This window comes from Leptonychotes weddellii, chromosome 4 (assembly GCF_054177405.1).
Source record: "Leptonychotes weddellii isolate Sample4059 chromosome 4, ASM5417740v2, whole genome shotgun sequence".
NCBI lineage: Eukaryota > Metazoa > Chordata > Mammalia > Carnivora > Phocidae > Leptonychotes > Leptonychotes weddellii.
Genome location: NC_138372.1, coordinates 4,099,051 through 4,122,997, shown reverse-complemented (window position 1 = coordinate 4,122,997; position 23,947 = coordinate 4,099,051). Strand labels below are relative to the sequence as shown.

The 23,947-nt window shown below is 42.9% G+C and overlaps 1 protein-coding gene across 1 annotated transcript in view; it reads left to right on the top strand.

The window, feature by feature from the left end:
* The first annotated feature begins 3,857 nt into the window (after nt 1–3,857).
* Nucleotides 3,858–23,947, top strand: part of DNAJC11 (DnaJ heat shock protein family (Hsp40) member C11) — a 75,363-nt gene continuing 55,273 nt past the window's right edge. The window contains exon 1 of the mRNA XM_081817391.1: nt 3,858–4,002. Coding sequence (XP_081673517.1) covers nt 3,931–4,002 — 72 coding nt within the window. The 5' untranslated portion in view covers nt 3,858–3,930. The remainder of the gene's footprint in view (nt 4,003–23,947) is intronic.

Below are 23,947 nucleotides of genomic sequence, written 5' to 3'. Positions count from 1 at the left end.
TCTTCCTTGAGGTCTTGCAAAGCTGGATCCTTCCCATCATTCAGTTCAAAATGACCTCCTCAGATAGATCTTTCCTAACCAACCAACCAACCAACTTAACCTCCCTCCCGTTGAGATGTCCCACCATCGCATCACTGTGTCTTAATTTACTTATAGTACGTAGCATCTGAAATTATCTTGTTTATTAACTAACTAGTTTATTGTCAGTACCTCCCTCCCACCCCCCTTTAGAGTGTGAATTCCACTAAAACAGAAACCATTTCCTTCTTATAAATTGCTGAAACACCAGTTCCCATTCCTGGATGTTGTCTCCAAACTCAAAGATAAGCTGAGCAGACACTGTGGGGAATTTATAGAGTGTTAATAAGAGATGAATGTAATAGGATTGCCAAGTAACACTGGGGGCCCATTGAAGTCAGATAGCATCAACTTTGTATTTTCCAAGACTTTCCCCAGCTACTCCCGACAGCCTGGGAGGAGTGCAGAAAGGTAGATAAGAAAGAGAAACCAAACTGAGAATGGATGCAGTGGACAGAGCCAAAGGTCAAAGGATTATGATATCACGGAATGACCAAGAAAGCAGATCAGAAGGGGACCCCAGCAGGGAGCTGATGGATTAGGATGGATTAACACACAGGGACCAAGGACCTAAAGCTGCAAACAGCAGAGGAAACCAGCACTCTTGGCACGATGGATGGATGACATTGCAGGTAGAATGCTGAGTTCCAAAGGCAGAAGCTCTGAATTGGAGATTCTGGAGATGCACACTCTGTCGGGAGGGTGAGATCTAAAACTGGTGAGTCACAAAACCCCCAGTCCATCCCTGCCAGAGGCTGCCTCTGGGGTTTAGCTCTGCACCCTCTCAGCAACGGTCTTCACACAGCAGGTATGGCCCTTCCTCTGGGTGACTCAACCCTTCTGCAATTATCGTCTTGGCTAAAGATGTAAATGACAAGTCCCTGAAATGCTAAGGGAGGAGACACCATCAAGAAAATTTAATTCTTGAATGTCTGCACACTCTCCCTTCTTTTCTTCAGCTAAGGAATTATTTTCCCCTAACTCCTCTGAACAGGGTTATCAGAGCTTATGAGGGAAAGGGAGAACAGGCTATGAATGGCAAGCAAGCACTGAATCCCAATCTGGACTCAATGACAAGAGAATAATAAAAAGATTAGAGGTAAATGTTTCTCCTGAATTATGGAGAAGGGGTATGGATTCAGCCCAACTGCAGAAAGGGCTGGGTCAAGCTACTTACCTCATCTCTCACAAGTATTACTCTGGAAAAGGTGGAAGGAGTGAAGGGTTTCCAGTTGGGGTTGCCAGATGCGGCAAGTAAAAATACAGGGTGCCCAGTTAAATTTTAATTTCAGATACACAATGGAATTTTTTAGCATTTATATGCCCCATACAGTATTAGTATATACATATACTAACAATTATTCATCGCATATCTGAAATTCAAATCTGAGTGTCCTATATTTAATGCTAGAAGGGAGGCCCCACTCCCCTCCCTCCCCCGGCACTAGATCAAGTCATTGAACAGAGGAAGGCTGCTCCCTAATAGTTGTGCTGGGAAGGCCAAATATTCTGGGGTCATTCTGAATACAAATGGTGGTGAAGGTAAATGTCCTTATGTCTTCTATTTACAGCTGAGAGAATTCCAAAATGATTATCTATATATATATATAACACATACACATGTAGCTATATAAATATATTATGTAAGTATATTAGGCTTGGCTTTGCAGCTAAGTTACAAACTGCTTTGTGGCTTTACCCAATAAAGAGAAAACAAAAACGCAAGGCAGTGAGTTAATGTGGCTGAGTTTCGTCGGCTGCTCTGGCATGAGCGGTGGCCGTATGGGTGTGGTAACTTATCAATTTGTACTGCTCCCGCTTTCCATTATTTTGCCCATCAGAGATTAAGGTTTTTGGAGGGAGAAACAAAACAGCCAACCTCTGAAGTAAATTTACTCTCAGGCCTGGGGTGTATCTAAGCTCATTTTCCATTTGCCACATCCACTTTCCAAGTAACCATAATACAAAGTCTCATGCACCCAAAAGGGGACAAATACAGAGCATCCCTGAGTCACTATTTATTTTGTTTGAGTGATGATCAAAACCAGGTCATTCTCAATCCTAGAAACACAAACCTGGGCCCTCGGAAACATATGATGGGTTCCATTTATATAATTCCTAGACGCAGTGTTTTCCAAGGCAGAGGAAGCATGGCAAGGAACTTCTCTACCCAACTGAGCATTATGGTCCAATTAATGTCTACAAATCTAAGGAAAGAAGGAATGTCTCAATGTTGTAGTTTTTTCCCCCAGCCTCTCTGTAAGATATTTATTTATTTTTTTTTAAAGATTTTATTTATTTATTTGACAGAGAGAGAGAGACAGTGAGAGAGGGAACACAAGCAGGGGGAGTGGAGAGGGAGAAGCAGGCTTCCCGCAGAGCAGGGAGCCCGATGCAGGGCTCGATCCCAGGACCCTGGGATCACGACCTGAGCCGAAGGCAGCCGCTTAACCGACTGAGCCACCCAGGCGCCCCTGTAAGAAATTTATTAAAGACCAACAAATGTCAGCAAGCAGCTTAGCCCTCATCACTGCTCTGCAAAAGGAGAAAAAAGGAAAGACCATAAAAAATTGCTGCAATTGCAGATGGGATGTGAGTGTCTGTGAAAGCTATTGTGGAAATGCCTCACCCAGCTGAATAGCTCTTCCTTTAACAACCTGGGCTGAGGTCAGCTCCAGACTGACTCAACACTCCTCAGCACACCTACTTGTCTCATGCCAAAAGACCCTAAAAGGGCTGAGCAACTTGGAAGGGACCATACACAGGCCCAGATGGTGAACATCTGGCCAAAAATTAGGAAGAGAAAGAAATCAACTTCTCAAATCCACAGACAGGTGTTTGGGGCTTCCCAGGAGACCTGCTTAGGAAGGGCAACAGGGATAGTTCTAAACCGATCGTTAGTTAAGGCTCAACAAACGTTCCTGAGAAATACTGAGTAATTGGTACAGGTCAGCATGAACCAAACAGGTGGCAAGAGCATGGAAGCTCTGCGGTCCACCTTCTCTTGATAATTGCATCATTTCGAAGACATTTAAATTATTTAGATGATTGTAACCGAGACATCTTTAATAATGCACCAAACAAGAGGCACCAGGTTGAAATCAATTAGACTGCACCGCTAAATTATAAGGTAGAAATTTACAAGAGGAGGGCTCTGGGATAGGGACTATAGGTATAGATGCCTGCCAGAGGCAATTCTATTAGGAACCAAATGGGTATTGCCTTGTCAGTTAAGCAGCAGGAAAAAAAATGGCCAGGTGTTCCTAAATATAGGGCAATAGTAAATTAAAACAAAACAAAAAAACATTGAGGAGGCTCGTCCTCTGGGCAGGGTTCTGGATGGCCAGGAGAAAAGACGAACAATGGAGGCAGGAATAAATCCCATTCTAGAGGTTTTCTGTGTAAAGAGAAATCAGCAAGTGGGGCCTCGAGGAGCCTCCGGCCAGGGTGGACTCACGTGGGGGGCCTGGGCAGGGCTGTTTGGGACAGGATGCTCCCCGCACTGGGATCCGGCATGGGGGACAAGGGAGGTGTCTCGGGGAACAGAGAGGACGACCCCCCAGGTGTGACCGTAGCCTCCCTGTCTGGTCCTGGTTGAACCTCCGGGACGCCGGCTGGGATTTGGGTCCGCGGGCAGCACGTGGTGGACCCCGGCCGCCGCGTCCCGCCCTCGGCGGCGCGGCGGCGCAGGGCGCAGGCGCGCGGCTGCGATGCGCGGGCGGCGGCAGCGCCCCTCCGGTCCGCCAGGGGCCGCTGTGGCGCAGCCGGGCTGGCCCGCGCTGTCGCGGCCGCGGCTCGCCGGTCCCTCTTGGGCACGGCCTTGCCGGTTTGGCGGGGTGAAAGGTTGCGAAGATGGCGACGGCCTTGAGCGAGGAGGAGCTGGACAATGAAGACTATTACTCGTTGCTGAACGTGCGCAGGGAGGTGAGGCTTGCGGCGGGACGCCGTCTGGGCGGAGGCCGTGCCCGGTGGTTCGGGAGGGTCGGGCTGGCGGCCACCTCTCCGACCCCGCCACGGGCGGCCGGGACCCGGCGGGGAGGCCGCGTGACCCCGCCCGACATGCGCGACCGCCAGCCGACCGGGCGGTCCCCACTGCCTCGACCCCTGCGCCGGGGGTGTCCCGGCCGGCCTCTGCCCCTGCTCCCGGCGGCCGGGGCGCCGCGTCCTGGCAACGCCAGAGGCCCTGGTACCCACAAGACGGAAAGGGTTCCCGAGGTGGAGGCTACTGGAGTGGCGTTCCCGGCCCTCCAGGACCCGGTGCCTCGCCCGGCTCACAAACTTGCCTCGGCCGAGGGGCTGTGTCATCACCCCCGGCCGGCAGAATGGGAAACGGAGTCTCAGGCACCAAGGTCAAGGCCATGAGGGAACCTTCCCACGGTGTCTGTAGGGTTCCCGAGTATTCATGGGGACGTCCCGCTGTTGACGTGAATCCAGGGCCAGAGGCACGTGTCTTGTGTCCTCCTCTCCCCTGAGCGACTGTCCAGAAATTGAAGGAAGAGCCTCCCGTACCTACAGCCTCAATTCGGAGGTCGCAGTTTAGGAAGAAGCTGTAAAGCCAGGAAAGCAGCGGTGCCCCAACCACGGCCTCAGCATGCGCACCCCTCTCCACACGCCAAGTGTTTGCACTCTGTTTGCTCACCCAGTAAAAGAGTCTCACTGTGTGTCTGGCATGTAACAGGGGCCCAGTAAGTTTCCTTTCTTGTTGACTAGTCCAGTTGACGTCAGCGTGAAGGGCAGGAAGGCTTCCAAGGTCAGGTCATAAGGTGGATCGTTTATCTCCAAGCTGCTGGGTTTAGAGAACCTTTAATTCCATTTCAGTTTTCCCAGTGATCATAATTAGCCAAGTCTGACTACTTTAGACAAAGCCGGTCAAATATGTGTTGTCCATAAGTGCTGGTGTGCATGGCGTCAGTGATAGCTAACATTTTTTGAGTACTACTTTGTGCAGGGCCACAACGCGGAGTGAACATTTCCTATTACCTTACCTTGTATAATTCTCACCCCAGCCCCTAAGGTAAGTATTGCGATAACCCTTGATTTATAGCTGAGAAAACTGAGGCCGAGAGAGGTTAAGTAACTTGCTCAAAGTAAGACCAAGAGAAAGTGCAGGAACCTGAATTCAGCCCTCAGAAGTCTGACTGGAGCCTCAGCTCTTGACTTCTACACTCTGCTGCTATTACCAGACTACAGAGCTGCCAATTCTGGTATTGTGTCCTTGGGCACCCACATAACAATTTCTATCAGCCACCTTGTATTAGGAAAGCGTCCAGTGGACTATTTGGGGGAACTGCAAATCATGTTAAGGCTGCCATAGGTACCTGGAGGTTCTTGTAACTAAAAAACAGTGAGGCTTTGGGTAAATCACTTCTTTGGCCTTCAGTTCCTTTCCCTTTGAATGAAGCTGTTTGGCTAGTTACTAAGTTTTCTCCAATTCTTGGAAGCAAAGCAGTAAGTGAAACCGGCTTTTCTGAAAACCAGCCTTTTTTTTTTTCTTTTTTCTTTTTTTAAATTTTTTTTAAAGATTTTATTTAGGGGGCACCTGGGTGGCTCAGCCAGTTAAGCATCTACCTTTGGCTCAGGTCATGATCCCAGGGTCCTGCTCATGCTCTCTCCATCTCTCTTTCTCTCTCTCTCTCAAATAAGTAGGTAAATAAATATCTTAAAGATTTCATTTATTTGAGAGACAGCAGGAGAGCAGAGGGAGAGGGAGAAGCAGACTCCCCGCTGATCACGGAGCCTGCCGCCTGGGCTGGATCCTAGGTCCCTGGGATCACAACCTGAGCTGAAGGCAGACACTTAGCTGAGTGAGCCACCCAGGCACCCTTGAAACCAGCCTTACTTACCACTCATTTATAGTCTGGGTTATCAGTAATTGAGCAGTAATTTACCCATTTACCAGGTTTACTGAATCTTAGGCAGGTGCGTATGATCAAAAAGATCTAGAATAATAGGCTTGGCCAGAGTCCTCAGTAAACATTAGTCAAAGGTATACCCTTGAAACTGCTGGAATCTTAAGACTTGTCATTGTTATTGGACTGATGAATGGGAACCAAAGAAATATTTCTTTTAAAAAATCTTACTTTTCCCAATGAGTAACGGCACTTCTCATATTTATGGCTATGTGTGAAATCCCTATAAAACATGTTCTCTCGCTGAAGTCACTTTGCGTTCTCTTTGTCAACAAAGTCGGTGTGAAATGTTAGGGTGTGCAGCTTTTATCTCAAGATTCTACTGGAAGAAAAGCTCGCAAGGTTATCTCTGGACTTGATATTTAATAGGATGGCGAGGTTCAGAAATCAACCTGAAGTTGAAATAGCATGATTTAGTTGGAGAGTTATGGAAGTAATATTAACTCTTACACCTGTTGATGTATTTGCTGTTAGTTCTATAGCTTGATGCCATTTAAGTTTACCTTAATGGTTAAGGAGGCAAGATCCCCTTCCTGCCAGTACTTCGGAGTACCTTCAAGAGAGTACCTTCAACACTGCGTTCAGGAAGTTCAGAGACTTTTCCTTAGAAATCTCAAATGGAAGTAACCTGACACAAAACCAGGAAGTTCTATTTAAAATTTTAAAAATTACAAGCCTAATGTATGGTTACAGTTGGAGTAATACAGAAATGTCAAAAATCAGCTTACAAATCTCTTTTTCCAGGTTTTAAACTTCAAAATATCCCCTCATATTGTATTTCAGAGAGTGAAGCAGACAGCTAGACAGGACCAAATGCCTCTCTAAACAAGACTCTGTGATCTTTAATGATTCCCTTTCTCCACCGTTCTGGATTTCCTGTTTACAGAGTAGAGCTCTTGTCACACTGAGCAGACGGAGTAAGTTATCATTAACTGGGCACATTAAAACCAGATTGGCATCTCTGGTTTAGTGTAGTCAAATGTGTCATCAGGTGCCTAAAATAACTGATCTGAGATTTGAGATGATTTTCCAAAATTTATTTGGAGAAAGGACTCCTGACCAGTGAGTTTTTCTTGATCTTTATACGTTTTATAGACGTTTTGATTGACACCTTCTAAACTGAATTTATTCCTAATTGATTCAAATTCCTACTTCATCAGTGTTGTATTACCATTAAAAGAAACTTTCATTTTTATGCATGACATTCAGCAGTGTTTATAACCCATTTTAAGATCTTTGGTCCCAATCAATTTAGTTTTAAAGGGGCCAGTCTCTTCAAGTTTTAAACACTTAAAAAGCATAGTTAAGTAAAAGATAAACTTAATGTGAAAAGGTTTTTTCCTTGCAATCCATATATGGAGGTCAGTATTCTGGGATTTTCATCCTCCCATGCCAGCCTTGAAACTAGAATTGCAAAATTGTCACCCACCAAGGAAAAGTTTCCCCAGAGTCCCAGCACTTTCATTCCTTCCCTGGTTTAGAGTACGTTGGTCTTTCCACAGTTTTTGGTTGTCTGGGTTTCTCTGGCTGGAGGTTACAGTCACAGAGTGGGACTAAACATTCAAGTTTGGACTGCAGATGTAATGGGCTGGAGCAGTAGAGGAAGGTCTACTAGCCACTGTCCGGATTGACCTAGGGGGACTTCACGCAGCCCAGCAACCAGGATGGCCTGGATGTCTGTAGAAGTTGAGTGTAGATGTTATCAGCCAAGCCAGGCGCACACTTAGGTTCCTAAAGCAGCAAGGTGCTGTGTGTTCACTCGTCTGTTGCTTATCTAACCTTGTGATGGACAGGTAATTTAATCTTAAGGAGAGATATCAAGATAGGTCGGAGAAGGTCGTACCTTAAGTGAGTTTCCCATCAACTACATTATGTTCAAAGTTCAGAATTTATAACAATGACTCTGCTTAAAACGTGTGCATTCAGCAGGTAGTATTAGGCCTTGGTTATCCAAAAACCGAACTTACGCACATGATCCCCTTCCTGAGGTGTCCCGTAAGTGAAGAGGCTGAGGAGCAAGGTCACTAGGAGCAGGAGTCGCAGCCCACACTGCCCCTGGGTGACAAATCATTTAACCTCTTCAAGTCTCCACTTATTCATGTGCTGCAGTACTTCCAGGTTACTGAGTAGGAGGCAACACTGTACAGCTTTGCAGCCAGAATGTCCTGTATCAGAAACTTTACGGGGCGGTGGGGGGTGGGGGGCGCGGATATTGCCTCTGGGCCAGTAGTCTACCCTTTCTGCTTCCTGTTTTCTTTGACACTGAAATGCAGGGAACAGGCAGTAATGGATTAGGAACTTACTGTGAGCCAGGATGTTGTATATTGGAGCATTGCCGTGTAACGGGGTTAGGTATACACTGCCTTGTACTAGTAGATGTTCATTTAATATTTATTGTTATTTCTTGAAATTTGATAAAGCATGAGGTTTTGCTTATTTTAAAAGACATACATGTACATAGAAAACTTTGGTAAACCTGATCCTGGCTAAATTTGCTATCCATCTGTTATATTAATAAAAAAACATAGTGCCACAATTTATGCTAAGCGTCAGGTTATGAATTCCTAAAGGTTTCTTTTCTCTTTCTGTTCAAAATACTGAGTTTCTTATCTTCAAAAGACAGCTATCTCTCAGAACTCTGCTTCTGCAAAGTCATGAGTTTCGTGGGGAGGGCAGGGGGGAGGAGCTGAGCTCCCAGAAGGTGGAGCCAAGCTCAGGAGTAGTGGAGAAGGGATAGTCCCAAAGACGGTGAGTGTCTGAGGTAAAGGCAGAGTGGGACCCAGAGTTGTAATCCTTGTGAGCTGTCAGCTGCTAAGGGGCCAGGCAGGGAGGGGAGGACCTCCCTGATCAGAGGCCGAGCGACAAGACAGAGCACTGGGTCAGGAGGGTGCCAAGGTAGAGTTCAGGGAGGCTTCTGGTGGTATTGCTTCTGGGTGGGGAGGGAGTTCGTAGGTTAGCCAGTTAGGTCCAGATGTCGTTTTATAATATGATTAGCAAACACCATGAGGTTACATTTTAAAATGTGTTTTCTTTAATGAACCGTAAGCTAGTTATTACCTTTCTGCTTTGGACATTTTAAACAATTGCTTCTTGAAATTTTAATGCTCTAGTTCTGCATTATCTACCAAAATACCTTTTTTTTTTTTGCTTTGTTAAAGAGAATTCAGTTGATGGGACGCCTGGGTGGCTCAGCCGTTAAGCATCTGTCTTTGGCTCAGGTCATGATCCCAGTGTCCTGGGATCGAGCCCCGCATCGGGCTCCCTGCTCAGCGGGAAGCCTGCTTCTCTCTCTCCCTCTCCCACTCCCCCTGCCTGTGTTCCCTCTCTCGCTGTGTCTCTGTCAAAAAAATAAATAAAATCTTTAAAAAAAAAAAAAAGAATTGAGAGCTTTTATATTTGCTGTGAGAACAGTAGTAAACAATGGATAAGGAGAATAATGGGACGCACAACATGTTTTGCTTGGCTGTGGAATTCTAGTGTTTACTTTTATTAAACTTTCATTTTGATTTTATTTATACCCTACCTTGTTCAAGAAAGGATTTAAGAGGGGCGCCTGGGTGGCTCAGATGGTTAAGCGTCTGCCTTCGGCTCGGGTCATGATCCCAGGGTACTGGGATCGAGCCCCACATCGGGCTCCCTGCTCAGCGGGGAGCCTGCTTCTGCCTCTCTCCCTGCTCATGCTCTCTCTCTCTCTCTGTATCTCTGTGTCTCAAATGAATAAATAAAAAAAAAAAATCTTTAAAAAAAAAAAAGGATTTAAGACAACTAACAGGGATGAATAAATAAAATAGCATAAAAGCTTAAAAGGGGGCACCAGGAGGGGAGAAGACCATTGGGAACACTGCTGCTTTATTACCGCCACTGTGGCCCACGCTTTATAAAGCTCCCATTCCCTTGAAGGCACTTGGAGCCTCCTCCAAGTTCATCCCTGGTAGCTGGGTCCTGTTTGGCTCTTGGACTGTTGGAACCACTTCTGTATGCAACGTGTACACAGTGTCCCCTCCCTAGTTTGCAGGAGCCAGAACATTCTTCAGTAGTAAAATGCCAGCAGACCTCAACCACAAGAAGTCTGTATGAGTGGGCAGGATATAACAGATGGACATGGACGAGAGAAAGTATAAGGTCAGGCTTTTTGGAAAAAAATAAGCCAAGCTCTTTATGTGAAGATAGGATCTGAACCATCACTTCTGACCCAGAAAGGAACTGGGGCTCATTTTCCTCTAAGATGCTGGCCTTTTTATTTACTGTTGTGTCTCAAGGGCACCAAATACACATATGGACATGACCAGGAAGAGAAATGAAAACCAAATTGTACAATAGTCAGAAAATCTCTCCTCAGCCCTTGGAATGACCTCTGATCAGGAATCATTTCTGCTTCTTTGGCTCCTCTTCTCACATTCTGTCGTCAGCAGAAGTGGGCATGTAGGACAGGATTTCCCCCACCCCATAAACCGTGAAGGTGACCGGGGCCCGCCTTTTTCTTCGTTAGTATGTAGACTTCTGTCATTACTGATTGCCTAATCTTTTTTGGGGATTTATATTGCCATCTTGGGGGTAATGAGTTCTGTAAATTTTGTAAGTTTTTTCCTTCTATGTATGACAACTGACTTAGGTTACCTCTAGTTGTAGAAACTTGGAATTGATCAACCTCCTATTTAGCTTTTCTGACTTACTCATGATTTCTCTCTTAAGCCTACCTTCCCAAAGCAGAATCTAAAATGGCTGTAGGGGGCGCCTGGGTGGCTCAGTCGGTGGAGCGTCTGCCTTCGGCTCAGTTGGTGATCTCGGGGTCCTGGGATCAAGCCAGGACCTTAGCGCTCAGCAGGGAGTCTGCTTGTCCCTCTGCCTCTGCTGCTCCCCCCCCCCCATACTCACCCTCGCTCTCTCAAAGTACCTTTTTTTTAATAATAAAATGGCTGTAGGAGGTTGACTTTTAAAAAATTACAGGACATGTAGCATGTCCACTTGACCCCTGTACTCCAGAAAGCTGTGGCAGAGCTCAGGGATTTTCTAGAAGGACAGCTGAAACCACTTAGCCCAGCACCTCCGTGGGAAACACCTATGCACCTTTGATGGCGATTATTTGGAAAGGCAGAGTTGATGGTGGAGCTTCGAAAGGGGTTGGCGGCTTAAAGAGTGAAGCCCTTGAAGTCAGGTTTGAGTTTGACTTCCTAGCAGCCTTATAGAGGCAAGCCACTTACCCTCTCTGAGCCCGTCTCTTCATCCATAAAATCCAGACAATAATTTCACTATCCTAGGGCTTTGGGGAAAATTAAGCAAGAATGCATGTAAGTGCTCAGCATAGTAATGGGCATGTTATTATGTAAAGTGAATGCCGGTATATTTTATTAGTATCACGAGCATAAAAGTTAATACGGAATGCTCTTATTGATTTGTCAGAGTTCTTCACACAGTTTGGATGAGCTCGCTGTGTGATGGATGCTTTGTGAGTACCTGCTCCTTCTCTGCAGCTTTTCACTCTGTGAACCGAGCTTTGGTCTGGACCGGGCCACACAGGCTAAACTTAATCTTCAGCTAGCTTTTGGGTCAGGGGGCCGTCGTAGTCTGGAAAGTTTCCTCTCCCTCTCAGACCAGACTTTTAGTCTTTTTGATCCTCACTGTTTTTACCTGTGAGGTAAAATGGAGGCTTCGGTGCCAATCTCAAGGTGTTTTGAGTGTTAAAGCCTCAAATGGGAAAATACCAGCAGGAGCATTTTGTGTGGATGCGTCTGTGCTGCCCTGACAGCCTTGAAGCCCCCTCAGCTTTGGCTTCTAGGATGATCTCTTTGTCCTCCTTCCTTGCCCTGCCAGGTACTCCTTTTCCATCCTCACAGTTTCCCCAGGTTTGGGCCTCTTGAGCTTGGCTCTTTTTACAATCTCTTGCTTCTCCTGCATCTCCACCTGCCTTCTGGACGTTGTACTTAGGTGTTCAGATTCCCCTTTCGCCCCAAAGCCTGATGCTTTCAGTTTCTCCCCAACCCACACATCTGAGCCAGAACCCCAGATGTGCTCTTTGGTTTGTTTTCTCCATATGGGACTGAGCCCCTTTCCATTGTCCCACAGACCCACCCAGCTCACAAAGGCTCCTCTTGAACCCCAGCCAACTCTGATCCTTTGTTTCCACTTTGACTCCTGGGCCACCAACCAGCCCTCCTAACCTCAACCCTACGTTTCTGCCATAGTTTTCTCTAGGTCTCTCTGGTTTTGATTTTTGTCAGTTGTAGTCAAGCTGTACCAAATTAATATTAACAAACAGTACTGATCACATTTTTTCCCTACCCAGAAACCTTTTGTGGCTTCCCGCTGACTATTGGGTAGAGGTCAAACTGCTCTATCCATTTTAAATCTTTTTTTTTTTTTTTAAGATTTTATTTATTTATCCGACAGAGAGAGAGAGCACAAGCAGGGGGAGCAGCAGAGGCAGAGGGAGAAGCAGGCTCCCCGCCGAGTAGGGAGCCCAGTGCGGGACTCAATCCCAGGACCCCGAGATCATAACCCGAGCCAAAGGCAGACGCTCAACTGACGGAGCCATCCAGGTGCCCCACCTGGATCCATGTTAATAAATTAGATGTTTAATGTGTTTTCTGCCTACCTTGTGATGACATTCTGCTTGCCTCCACTGCAAAGTAAGCATCATGTGGTCAGGGACCGTGGCTATCTGATTCACCACTATATCCCTTAGTACAGGGCCAGTGTTTGCTGAATGAATGAGCAGGTGGATGGATGTCCAAGTTAATTTCCGGCCAGCATCTTACTTAGACTCCTTTGCTCTTATGTCAGTTTGGTCAGTGTTCTCCCTCTGTCTCCAACACTGGCCTGTTCCTCAGGATGTTCTTTTCCCCTGAAAAGCCCCAGCCTATCTTGGACACCAAAGCAAATCAAAATCTACCTTTCGCATTCCCATTTAGATCCCTCCTCCTTCATGGAGTTTTCTTTCAATTCTGACTGCCCTGAACTTATTTCTCCACCATTAATAGTAGCATTTTTGTCTTACTGTTTAGTTAAATCATGGGTTTTTTAGGGGAAACACACATATGCACACCTAGTTTGTAATCTTAATATTATATTTCTGTTGTACCTCCTGCGGTACTTAGAACAGGGCAGGCATTCAGTAAATGTACTGACTGGAAGAGTTAAGTATTTGCTAACATCACACCCACCTTGTCCAGGTGCTTTTTACTTTGTGGAATATCTGTGTTGAAGATCACTTTGCAATTTTGGCAACAAATCATTCTAGAGGAATTTATTGGTAGGAGTTTATCAGTTGTCATTTGGTAAGTCTAAATTTTTACTTGTCAAAATTGTTCAAAGTCAGATACAAGAGGAAGAGAGCAAATTCAAATGTATGCCTTTATACTCACTCTCGGAGTAAGCTAAGGTGCGCGGAGACCGGGGACCGTGCTGGAAAAGAGGGCTTGCCCTGCTGGGCTTGTCCTTTTTCATCTGGCAGGCATTCTGTTCCTCTTCAGTTTTTTACTGCAGTGGGAGAAGGTTACTTGTTTATCACCTTTTGTACTAGCATCAATAATATTAGTAAAAAGTAAATACGTTTCAAATGGATTAGATTTGTTTTTGTCGTTTTTTTTTCGTCAGAGCTGAATGTTTAGGATAGGCTACATAGGTTAGTCTCACAAATCTTGTTCTACTTGAGATGCTCCTTACAATGATGGGTCAGGCAGAACGAGTTAGTACAGTCTGCCCTGTGCTCGAGGTTGAGGGTGAGTCTGCGTACATTGTCGGAGTCTTGCCGTTTGCACATCAACCCCAGCTTATTTCCAGATCCTCCAAAGATGTTCCACATGAAAATGAACATTGTAGAAGGCTGTGTTGAGCAGGGAAAATGGCATCAGAAGATGGCAGGGCTGTGTGTGAGAGAGGTTTTATTGTGTGAAGCTTCAGACTATGCAGTGGGAACCTTTTCAAAATGAAGGAGGAAGTTTTTCCAAGTCCAGTTTAGTGCCTGATGAGCACATGCCTTGGTCTCTTCAGTGACACCAAGTAATCTGTAACACCCCTCCTCGTCATGACACAGCTCTTACTCAGCACAAAGCACCCATGCTGTCTTGGTGTTAATTCGCTCTGAAATCTGCTGTTTCCTTTAAATTGTATGAGCACCAAGTATCATAAAAAATTACAGGTTTTATTAGCTGATACAGTTTATTTCAGATTGTCATGGAACATACGGACAGTAATGAATCATCAATTGTGGTAATTAGGCAAACTTCCCAAAATCCAATTGAACATAGTTTGTGGAGCTTTCCTGAAATACAGCAGTGTAGAGACAGCCTGGAAGTTTGAGCTGGAAAGTATGGGCTTCAGCAGACCTAGTGGCTTTCCGATTCCTAAAATAGATGTAAGTATGACGTGTAAGTTGCTGCTTGCAAGCTCTATTAGGTCTTCAAAGTACTGAATTAAATATTATCGTGTTAGTTTTAAGTGCTGTGCACTGAACATTACTGGTTCTTTGTTGTCCAGCCCATGGTAGGGCTGTACTTCCTGGTCTCCCAGTGGTTGAGTGAGGCCCTGGGACTAGTTCTAGCCAACGATATGCATGGAAGTGATATGTATCCTGCTCAGGCTGAAGCATTTATTTATTTATTTATTTTTTAAGATTTTATTTATTTGAGAGAGAGAATGAGAGAACACGAGAGGGGGGAGGGTCAGAGGGAGAAGCAGGGAGCCTGATGTGGGACTCGATCCCAGGACCCCTGGGATCATGACCTGAGCAGAAGGCAGCTGCTTGGGGCACCTGGGTGGCTCAGTCGGTTAAGCGTCTGCCTTCGGCTCGGGTCATGATCCCAGGGTCCTGGGATCGAGCCCCGCATCGGGCTCCCTGCTCGGCAGGAAGCCTGCTTCTCCCTCTCCCACTCCCCCTGCTTGTGTTCCCTCTCTCGCTGTCTCTCTCTGTCAAATAAATAAAAATTTAAAAAAAAGAAGGCAGCTGCTTAACAGGCTGAGCCACCCAGGCGCCCCTCAGGCTGAAGCGTTTAAATGCTGGTGTGAGCCAGAGAGGGTTTGCTCCTGCCCTTCCCTCTCTGCCTTGGCTACCGGCAGTGGTTCAGAGGTGGCTGCTCTTTGAAACTTGGGACCTGAGGACACGGCCAACTGAGTACCAGCTGACCTAAGATGGCCATGTAAAAGGAGAAATAAACCTATGTGATTTTTGAATTGTTTGGTAACACAATATGATCAAACCCAGTAATTCTCACACTTCTTGATGTCAAGACCCCTTTACATTTTTTAATTCTTGAGCTTTTGTTTACTTGGGTTATAGCTATTGACTTTGATTAAAAATTAAAACTCAAGAATTGACAAAATGTTGTAAAATAAAACACAGAGTGTACTTGTAGTTCAGTTTCAGTACGGCATAAGGAAGACTGAAGGATTTCAAAATAGCTCTGTATTGAAAAAATAATGGTACAGATATACAGACATCACAGCAGATAGAACAAAAAGTAGTGAGCAACCACACAGTGAAAGAACTGAGAACCAGTTGAATTAATCTCTGAAATCTATTTATGCTGTAAAACTGCCACCTAAGAAATGACTAGCAAACATAATGTATAAGTACACATTCCATTAGCCATCGGAGCAGTGATGTCATCACATGCCCTGTAGCCTTGAGAAAATCCCACTGTACGCGTGACAGAATGAGAAAAAGGCAAGTAATAGCTCAGTGTTATTTGTTTTATTGAAAATAGCTTTGACCTGTGGACCTCCTAAAAAGGTTCAGACTCCCAGGGGGCCCCACACCACACCCTGAGAACCACTGACCAGCATAATCACAGTTCAGACATGCTGGTGTTCCTCACACGTTTTAGCTCACTTTGTTAAATGAAGGTAGGAAATAAAAGCAGAGTGGCAGTATGCACTTTGAGTGTGTGTGCCATCACATTGATTACAGAGATGGTCTTCACTAGAATCTGGCTGAGTGAAAATGTAGCAGCTTCTTCGATGGCTTCATTATCTAAGGGAAGCAAATATGATGAAACTGGAGTCAGGCAATTCCAAGCATGATACCACAGCAGAGATCAGAAAAGGGACAATGTATAGGTTTGATTTTGTAAAAGCAGGAAATTTCTGTGTTTGCTCAAAGAAAAAAAACAAAAATCTAAAAAAAACACAATTTAAAAACTCAAAAGGAACATGCAGTGTATTTATTTGATAAAAGATTCATATTTCCAATATATATAAAGAACTCTTGGAAATTAAAAAAAAAAAAAAAAAGACTATCCTAATAGGAAAACAATACAAAGGAAACAAATGGGTTATTTCATAAAAGAAGTCTAAAATGTAAATAAGTACATGGAGAAATGTTCATCCTCAATAGTAAACAAATGCACTTTTTTTTTTTTTAAGATTTTATCCATTTATTTGACAGAGAACACAAGCAAGCAAAGCAACAGACAGAGGGAGAGAGAGAAGCAGGCTCCCTGCTGAGCAGAGAGCCTGACATGGGGCTCAATCCCAGGACCCTGGGATCATGACCTGAGGTGAAGGCATCCGCTTAACCAACTGAGCCACCCAGGCACCCAACAAATGCAGTTTAAAATAGAGTACCCATTTTTTTCTACCATGTTGACAAAGATTGTTTTCTTTCTAATGGTAGCACTGAGTGCTGATGAGATGAGTGTGCTGGCCCACCCAGCCAGGAGACAGGATCATTCCCTGGAGAAACCGAACCAGGAAGGCTTCAGATCCTAGCCATAGACATGGTGGAGGAGGAGAATGGCACCCTTACAAAAGCAGGGAATATATGAGTGATTATATCCTGCATGGTGAGACTTCCAGCATTTTCCTTGTTCTCTACATCCTTCCCTGAAGAAACTGACCCATGGAAGAGAAAATACCACCAAATGAAACTTCCCGGTCTTCTCACAGGCATTTCACAAAGCAGCTCATCAGATGGCAAGGCCTGTTCACATAGAGCTTCCAGATAGCTCCCTATTATCTTACTGTTAGGTATAAATTGATAGCAAAGAACGTAAATATTTGAAGGAATGCTGCGATGTGAATTTCTACGATCGTGCAAACGGCAAAGAGAAATGAAGCAGGCAGACAGTGCAGGGAGTTTGAAAACTCAGTTGTTTTCAGAGAAATAAGATACTACATGTAAGAAATAACAAGGTGATACTTTTTTTTGAAAGATTTTATTTATGTATTTATTAGGGAGTGAGTGAGCACGAGTGGGGGGAGGGTCTCCCAGCTGAGTGCTGAGCCCCACACAGGGCTTGATCTCATGACCCTGAGATCATGACCTGAGCTGAGGCAATCAAGAATCGGCCACTTAGCTGACTGAGCCACACAGGCACCCTGTATATTATTTCTTTTAAAAGTATTACCTTGGGGGCGACTGGGTGGCTCAGTTGGTTAAGCGGCTGCCTTCAGCTCAGGTCATGATCCCAGGGTCCTGGGATCGTCCCACGTCGGGCTCCCTGCTCAGCAGGGAGTCTGCTTCTCCCTCTGACCCTACCCCCTCTCATGTGCTCTCTCTCTCTCTCATTCTCTCTAAAAAGAGAAAAAATAAATTAATTAATAATAAAAGTATTACCTTGTTCTGGGGCACTGGGTGGCTCAGTTGGTTAGGCATCTGACTCTGTTTTGGCTCAGGTCATGATCTCAGGGTCCTGGGATTGAGCCCTAAGACGGGCTCTGTGCTCAGCTGGGAGTCTCCTTAAGGATTCTCTCTTCCTCTGCCCCTCCCCTCACTTGCTCGCACTTAAATAAATCTTTTAAAAAAATATGTAAACAAAAGACGATTTTGGAAATTAAAAATAAAGATAGAAATAAAAATTCTGTAGAGGGGCTGGAAGATAAAGTTGAGGAAATCTCCATGAAAGTAAAATTTAAAAATTAGAAGACCATCTCTTACACATTAAAGTAAAATGAAGGTGAAGACATATTAATATGAGAAAAATTCTCAGAACTAAAAGATACGAGACTCTAGGAGGAAAGGGCCAGTTAAGTAACCAGCACGCTGAGTGGGAGAGAAAAGACCCGAACTAAGGGAGTCATTGGTTAGAGCATGCTAAAAGTTTCCAAACAGGTCACAAACAAAGGATTGGAAATTGGGATGACATTAACCTTTCTCAGCCATAGTACTATAAGCTAGAAGACAATGAAACAAACAATACAGTAAAAACTCTGAAGAAAAAATATTTCCAAGCTAGGATTCTATCTCAGCCAACTATTTTATCAAGTATAAAGGCAGAATATAAGAACATTTTGAGGGGCCCGTCACTGGCTCAGTCAGTAGAGCATGTGACTCTTGATCTCAGGGTGGTGAGTTTGAGCCTCATGATGGGTGTAGAGCTTACTTTAAAAAAAAAGGAAAAACAAAAAAAAGGGAACATTTTGAGATATGTGAAGTCTAAAAAATGTTTCCTCCCAGCCAACCTTTGTAAAGGAAACTACTGGAGATTCAACTCTACTGAAATAAAAAGAAAACCAAGAAAGAGAAAGGGCATAGGATACCAAAAAGAAGAGACTGACCCAGGAAAGATACCCTGGAGGATGGTGACTGGGAAATCCTAGGATGAAGTTTGTTTAGCAAAGACCTAACATTTGACACAATGCAGAGATCTCTGGGAGGAATACCTCCTAGGAAAAACAAACAACAACATGGAATTGTTGAACTATTTTGTATTTTTGTGTTGAAAAGAAGATTAGAAGTCTCTACTATAAGTAGTTTACTTGGAGGAATTGAAGCATCTGTGATAGATACATAGAAAGCTAAAGCAAATGGAAAAAATGAGGCAATTCTTAACTCTAGGAAAAATTAAAAATAGGAAAGAAATATAATCACAGTATACTGGTTCATTCAACTTTGAACTGTATTTACATAGTCATAATAAAAGTTAAATTTTTTTTTTCAAAGATTTTATTTATTTATTTGAGAGAGAGAGAATGAGAGAGAGCACATGAGAGTGGGCAGGGTCAGAGGGAGAAGCAGACTCCCCGCGGAGCAGGGAGCCCCGTGCGGGAGATGCGGAACTCGATCTCGGGACTCCAGGATCATGACCTGAGCCGAAGGCAGTCACTTAACCAACTGAGCTACCCAGGCGCCCTAAAAGTTAAATTTTTATGTCGTATTCCTCTGAGGCACACTGTAGACATTTAGTCAACGTTTGTTTTTGTAAGTAAATAAATGATTAGAAAGTAGGAAAAGAATTAAGTTTTTAAAAAGACATTGCAGGGGCGCCTGGGTGGCTCAGTCGTTAAGCGTCTGCCTTCTGCTCAGGTCATGATTCCAGGGTCCTGGGATCGAGCCCCGCATCAGGCTCCCTGCTCTGCGGGAAACCTGCTTCTCCCTCTCCCACTCCCCCTGCTTGTGTTCCTGCTCTCACTCTCTCTCTCTCTCTGTCAAAAAAAAAAAAAAAAAACTTTTAAAAACAATTAAAAAAAATAAAAGACATTTCATATTGATTTGAATCAAAGTTGTGAAAACTATGTAGAAAGGAGGGGAAAGAAACAGAAGTGAAAGAACTAAATTCTCATAATAAGTAGATTAAACCTAAACTTTTAAAATTAAGGATACAAGTATAAGCATATGATTTAGAAATATAAATGAGGAAAATGCTGAGAGATTTTAAAGTACTTCTCACCTGAGGAGTGGGGATGAATGCCGTTTTGCTTGTAAGTCTAGTAGTTCCATTTATAAACTGTTTTATGTATCCCTTTGATAAAATTACATTTTTAAATTTTAAAATAATTAAATGTTAGACACTTAATAGAGAGCAGTTTAGCAGACTAAAATGGAAATCTTACAGCCTTTAACCCAACAATTCTAGAAACTTATTTGCAAAAAGATAATCATGGATGCACACACAGTTTTAGCTGTAGGGAGTCCACTCCAGCCTTTTGAAAACAAATGAAAATTGTTCATAGGGAATCCTTATATAAACTGTGATAATGCCATATTTGAAATATTATGCAGCCATTTAAGATGATGTAGAAAATATTTGATGACCAATAAAAGCCACAAAAACAAAACCTCACAAAGACCTTTAACTGAAAAGGGGGGGGATTATAAAATTCTATTACAGAAAAAACAAATTTTTATTTTAAAACATGTTATGTATATTTTCCATTTTATCCATGAAGAATATGTATACTTTTCTAATAAAGGTTTTTTAAGGTAATTCCACTAGGAAAAACAGCCATTGACTCATTTCTTTAACCTATTTTGACGAGAAGAATTGATGCCATTTTTGTCTCTATGCCAATGACAAAGCTTTTGTTCATATTTTTGAAAATGATGTTTATTTTGTTTCACATCCTCACCCACATTTAATATTCTCAGTCTTCTATTTTAGACATTCTAGTGGTTGTGTAGTAGTATCTACTTTTGTTTTTAATTTGCACTTCCGTAATGACTAACAATATTGAATGTCTTTTCATGTACATATTAGCCATTCCTGTATTACCTTTGGCTGAAGTTTCTGTTTAAATCTTTTACTCATTATTTTATTGGGTTGTCTTCTTCAGTAAGAGCTCTTCATATGTTCTGGATACAAGTCTATCAGATATATATTTTACAAATATTTTTCTTTTATTCCGTATAGGAAATCTTTAACTCAGGGTTACAAAAATTATGTTTTTAGAAATTTTATGGTTTTAGTTTTCACATTTAAGTCTTTTTCATTTTGAGGGGTTTTTTTTCCAAAAAAGTTTTTTTTAAGATTTTATTTATTTATTTGACAGAGAGAAAGAGCACAAGCAGGGGGAACGGCAGGCAGAAGGAGAGGAAGAAGCAGGCTCCCCACTGAGCAGAGAGCCAGACTTGGGGCTCGATCCCAAGACGTTGGGATCATGACCTGAGCCGAAGGCAGACGCTTAACCAACTGAGCCACCCAGGTGCCCCTCAGTTGTTTAAATTGTAAAATATGGGCACCTGGGTGGCTCAGTTATTAAGCGTCTGCCTTCGGCTCAGGTCATAATCCTGGAGTCCCGGGATCGAGCCCCGCATTGGGCTCCCTGCTCGGCGGGAGGCCCGCTTCTCCCTCTCCCACTCCCCCTGCTTGTGTTCCCTCTCTCGCTGTGTCTCTCTTTGTCAAATAAATAAATAAAATCTTTATAAATAAATAAATAAGTTGTAAAATACATGTAACATAAAATTTACCATCTTACCCGATTTTTACAGCTCCGTGGTATTAAGTACATACATAATGTTGTGCAACCATCATCACCATCTGTCTCCTGAAGTCTTTTCATCTTGCAAAACTGAAATTCTACCCATTACACAATAATTGTCTACTCCCCCACCCAAACTCTCTGGCAAGCATTATTCTGCTTTCTGTCTCTGATATTTTACTACTAGATACCTCATCTAAGTAGAATCATATAGTATTTATCATTTTGTGACTGGCTTATTTCACTTGGTATGTTATTTTCAGGGTTCATCCATGTTATAGCATGTGTCAGAATTCCCTGCCTTTTTAAGACTGAATATTCGATTGTATGTTTGTACCACATTCTGTTGATAAGCATTCATCTGTTGATGGACACTTGGTCTGCTTCCATGTTTTAGCTATTGTGAATAATACTGCTGTGAACATGGGTTTACAAATATCTGTTTGAGACCCTGCTTCCAATTCTTTTGGGTATATGCCCAGAAGTGGAATTGCTGAGTCATATGGCAAATCTGTTTTTATTTTTTTGAGGAATTACCACACTGTTTTCCATGAAAGCTATACCATTTTACATTCCCACCAACAGTGTACATGGATTCCAGTTTCTTCACATCCTTATCAACACTTGTTATTATCTGTTTGTTTTATAACAGCATCCTAATGGGTGTGAAGTGGTATCTCATTGTGGCTTTGATTTGCATTTCCCTAATGATTAGTGATATGAGCATCCTTCATGTGCTTATTGGACATTATTGTATCTTCTCTGGGGAACTGTCTGTTCAAGTCCTTTGTCAATTTTTTAATTAGGTGGTTGGTTTTGTTGAGTTTTAAGTGTTCTTTATGTATTCTGGATATTAATTCCTTATTAGATAATATGATTTGCAAATATTTTCTCCCATTCTATAGATTGTTTTTTCACTTTCTTGATAGTATCCCTTGATTTATAGAAGTTCTTAGTTTTGAGAAGTTTAGTTTGTCTGTTTCTTCTTTTATTGTCTGTGCCTTTGATGTTATAACCAAGAAATCATTGCCAAATCCAATGTAATGAAAGTTTTGGCCTATGTTTTCTTCTAAGAGTTTTACACTTTAGCTCTTAACGTTTAGGTCTTTCATCCATTTTTAGTGACTAAACTAATAAATGAATTCAGCGAAGTTACATGATATGAAGTCAACACAAAAATCAACTGCATCAGCTTTTATATATGGCGTTAAGTAAGGGTCCTACTCATTCTTTTACATGTGACTATCCAGTTTTCCCCAATACCATTTGTTGAAAAAACTGTCCTTTCCCTATTGAGTAGTCTTGGCACCTTGTCAAAAATCTTTTGACCATATATGTGAATGGGTATTAGTGGACCCTCTCTCGTGTTCTATTGGTCCACATATCTGTCTTTATTCTGGTACCACACTGTTTTGATTACTGTAGCTCTGTAGTAAGCTTTGACATAAGGAAATATGAATCCTCCAACTTTGTTCTTTTTCAAGATTATTTGGCTCTTTGGGATCCCTTGAGATTCCATGCAAATTCTAGGGTGGATTTTTCTATCTGTGCAAACACTCTGTCATTGGGATTTTGATAAGGATTGAATTGAATCTTTTAGTTGTTTTGGGTAGTATTGACACTTTAATTGTCTTCCAATACATTGATGTGGAATGTCTTTCTTTTTTTTAATGTCTTCTTTAAATCTTTCAGTGGTGTGTCATAGTTCTCATTATAAAAAATCTTTTACCTCTTTGGTTAAGTTAATTACTAAGGTTTTTTTTTTTTTTTATGCTATTGTACAAAGAACTATATTCCTTAATATTCTTTCCAGATTGTTGATTTTTAGCGTATAGAAATGCAGCTCAGGGCGCCTGGGTGGCTCAGATGGTTAAGCGTCTGCCTTCGGCTCAGGTCATGATCCCAGGGTCCTGGGATCGAGTCCCACATCAGGCTCCCTGCTCCTTAGGAGCCTGCTTCTCCCTCTGCCTCTCTCTCTCTCTCTCTCTCTCTCTCTCTGTCTCTCATGAATAAATAAATCACATCTTTAAAAAAAAAAGAAATGCAGCTCATTTGTGTGTGTTGACTTTGTATCCTGCAACTTTGCTGAATTCATTCATTAGTTCTAATAGGTTTTGTGTGTGTGTGGGTGGGTGGAATTGTTCGTTTTCTTCATATAAGATCATACAGTCTGGTAACAGAGTTTACATTACTTTCCAACTGCATGCCATTTATTTCTTTTTCTTATCTAGTTGCTCTGGCTAGGACTTCCAATACTACGTTGAATAGAAAAGCAGACATCCTTGTGTTGGTCCTGATCTTAGAGGAAAATGTTTCAGTCTTTCACCATTGAGTATGATGTTCACTGTAGATCTGTCTTCAGTTGTAAGAGCTCTTTATGGCTTTTATTATGCTGAGGTAGTTTCCTTCTGTTCCTAGTTTATTGAATGTTTTTACCACGATAGGGTGTTGAATTTCGTCAGATGCTTTTTCTGCATCAATTGAGATGATTGTATGGGATTCTTTCTTTCGTTCTCTTAGTGTAGTGTATTATATTGATTGATTTTTGCTGAACTATCCTTGCATTCCAGGAATAAATCCCACTCAATCATGGTGTATAATAATCCTTTTAGTCTGCTAAAGTCTGTTTGCTAGTGTTCTGTTGAGAATTTTTGCATCAGTGTTCATAATGGGTATTGGTCTGTAGTTTTCTTGTACTCTTTTTCTAGCTTTGGTATGCATTTGGAAGCGTTCCCTCCTCCTTGCTGTTTTGGAAAAGTTGGAGAAGGATTGCGATTAATTCTTTAAATTTCTGGTAGAATTCACCAGTGAAGCCATTAGGTCCAGGG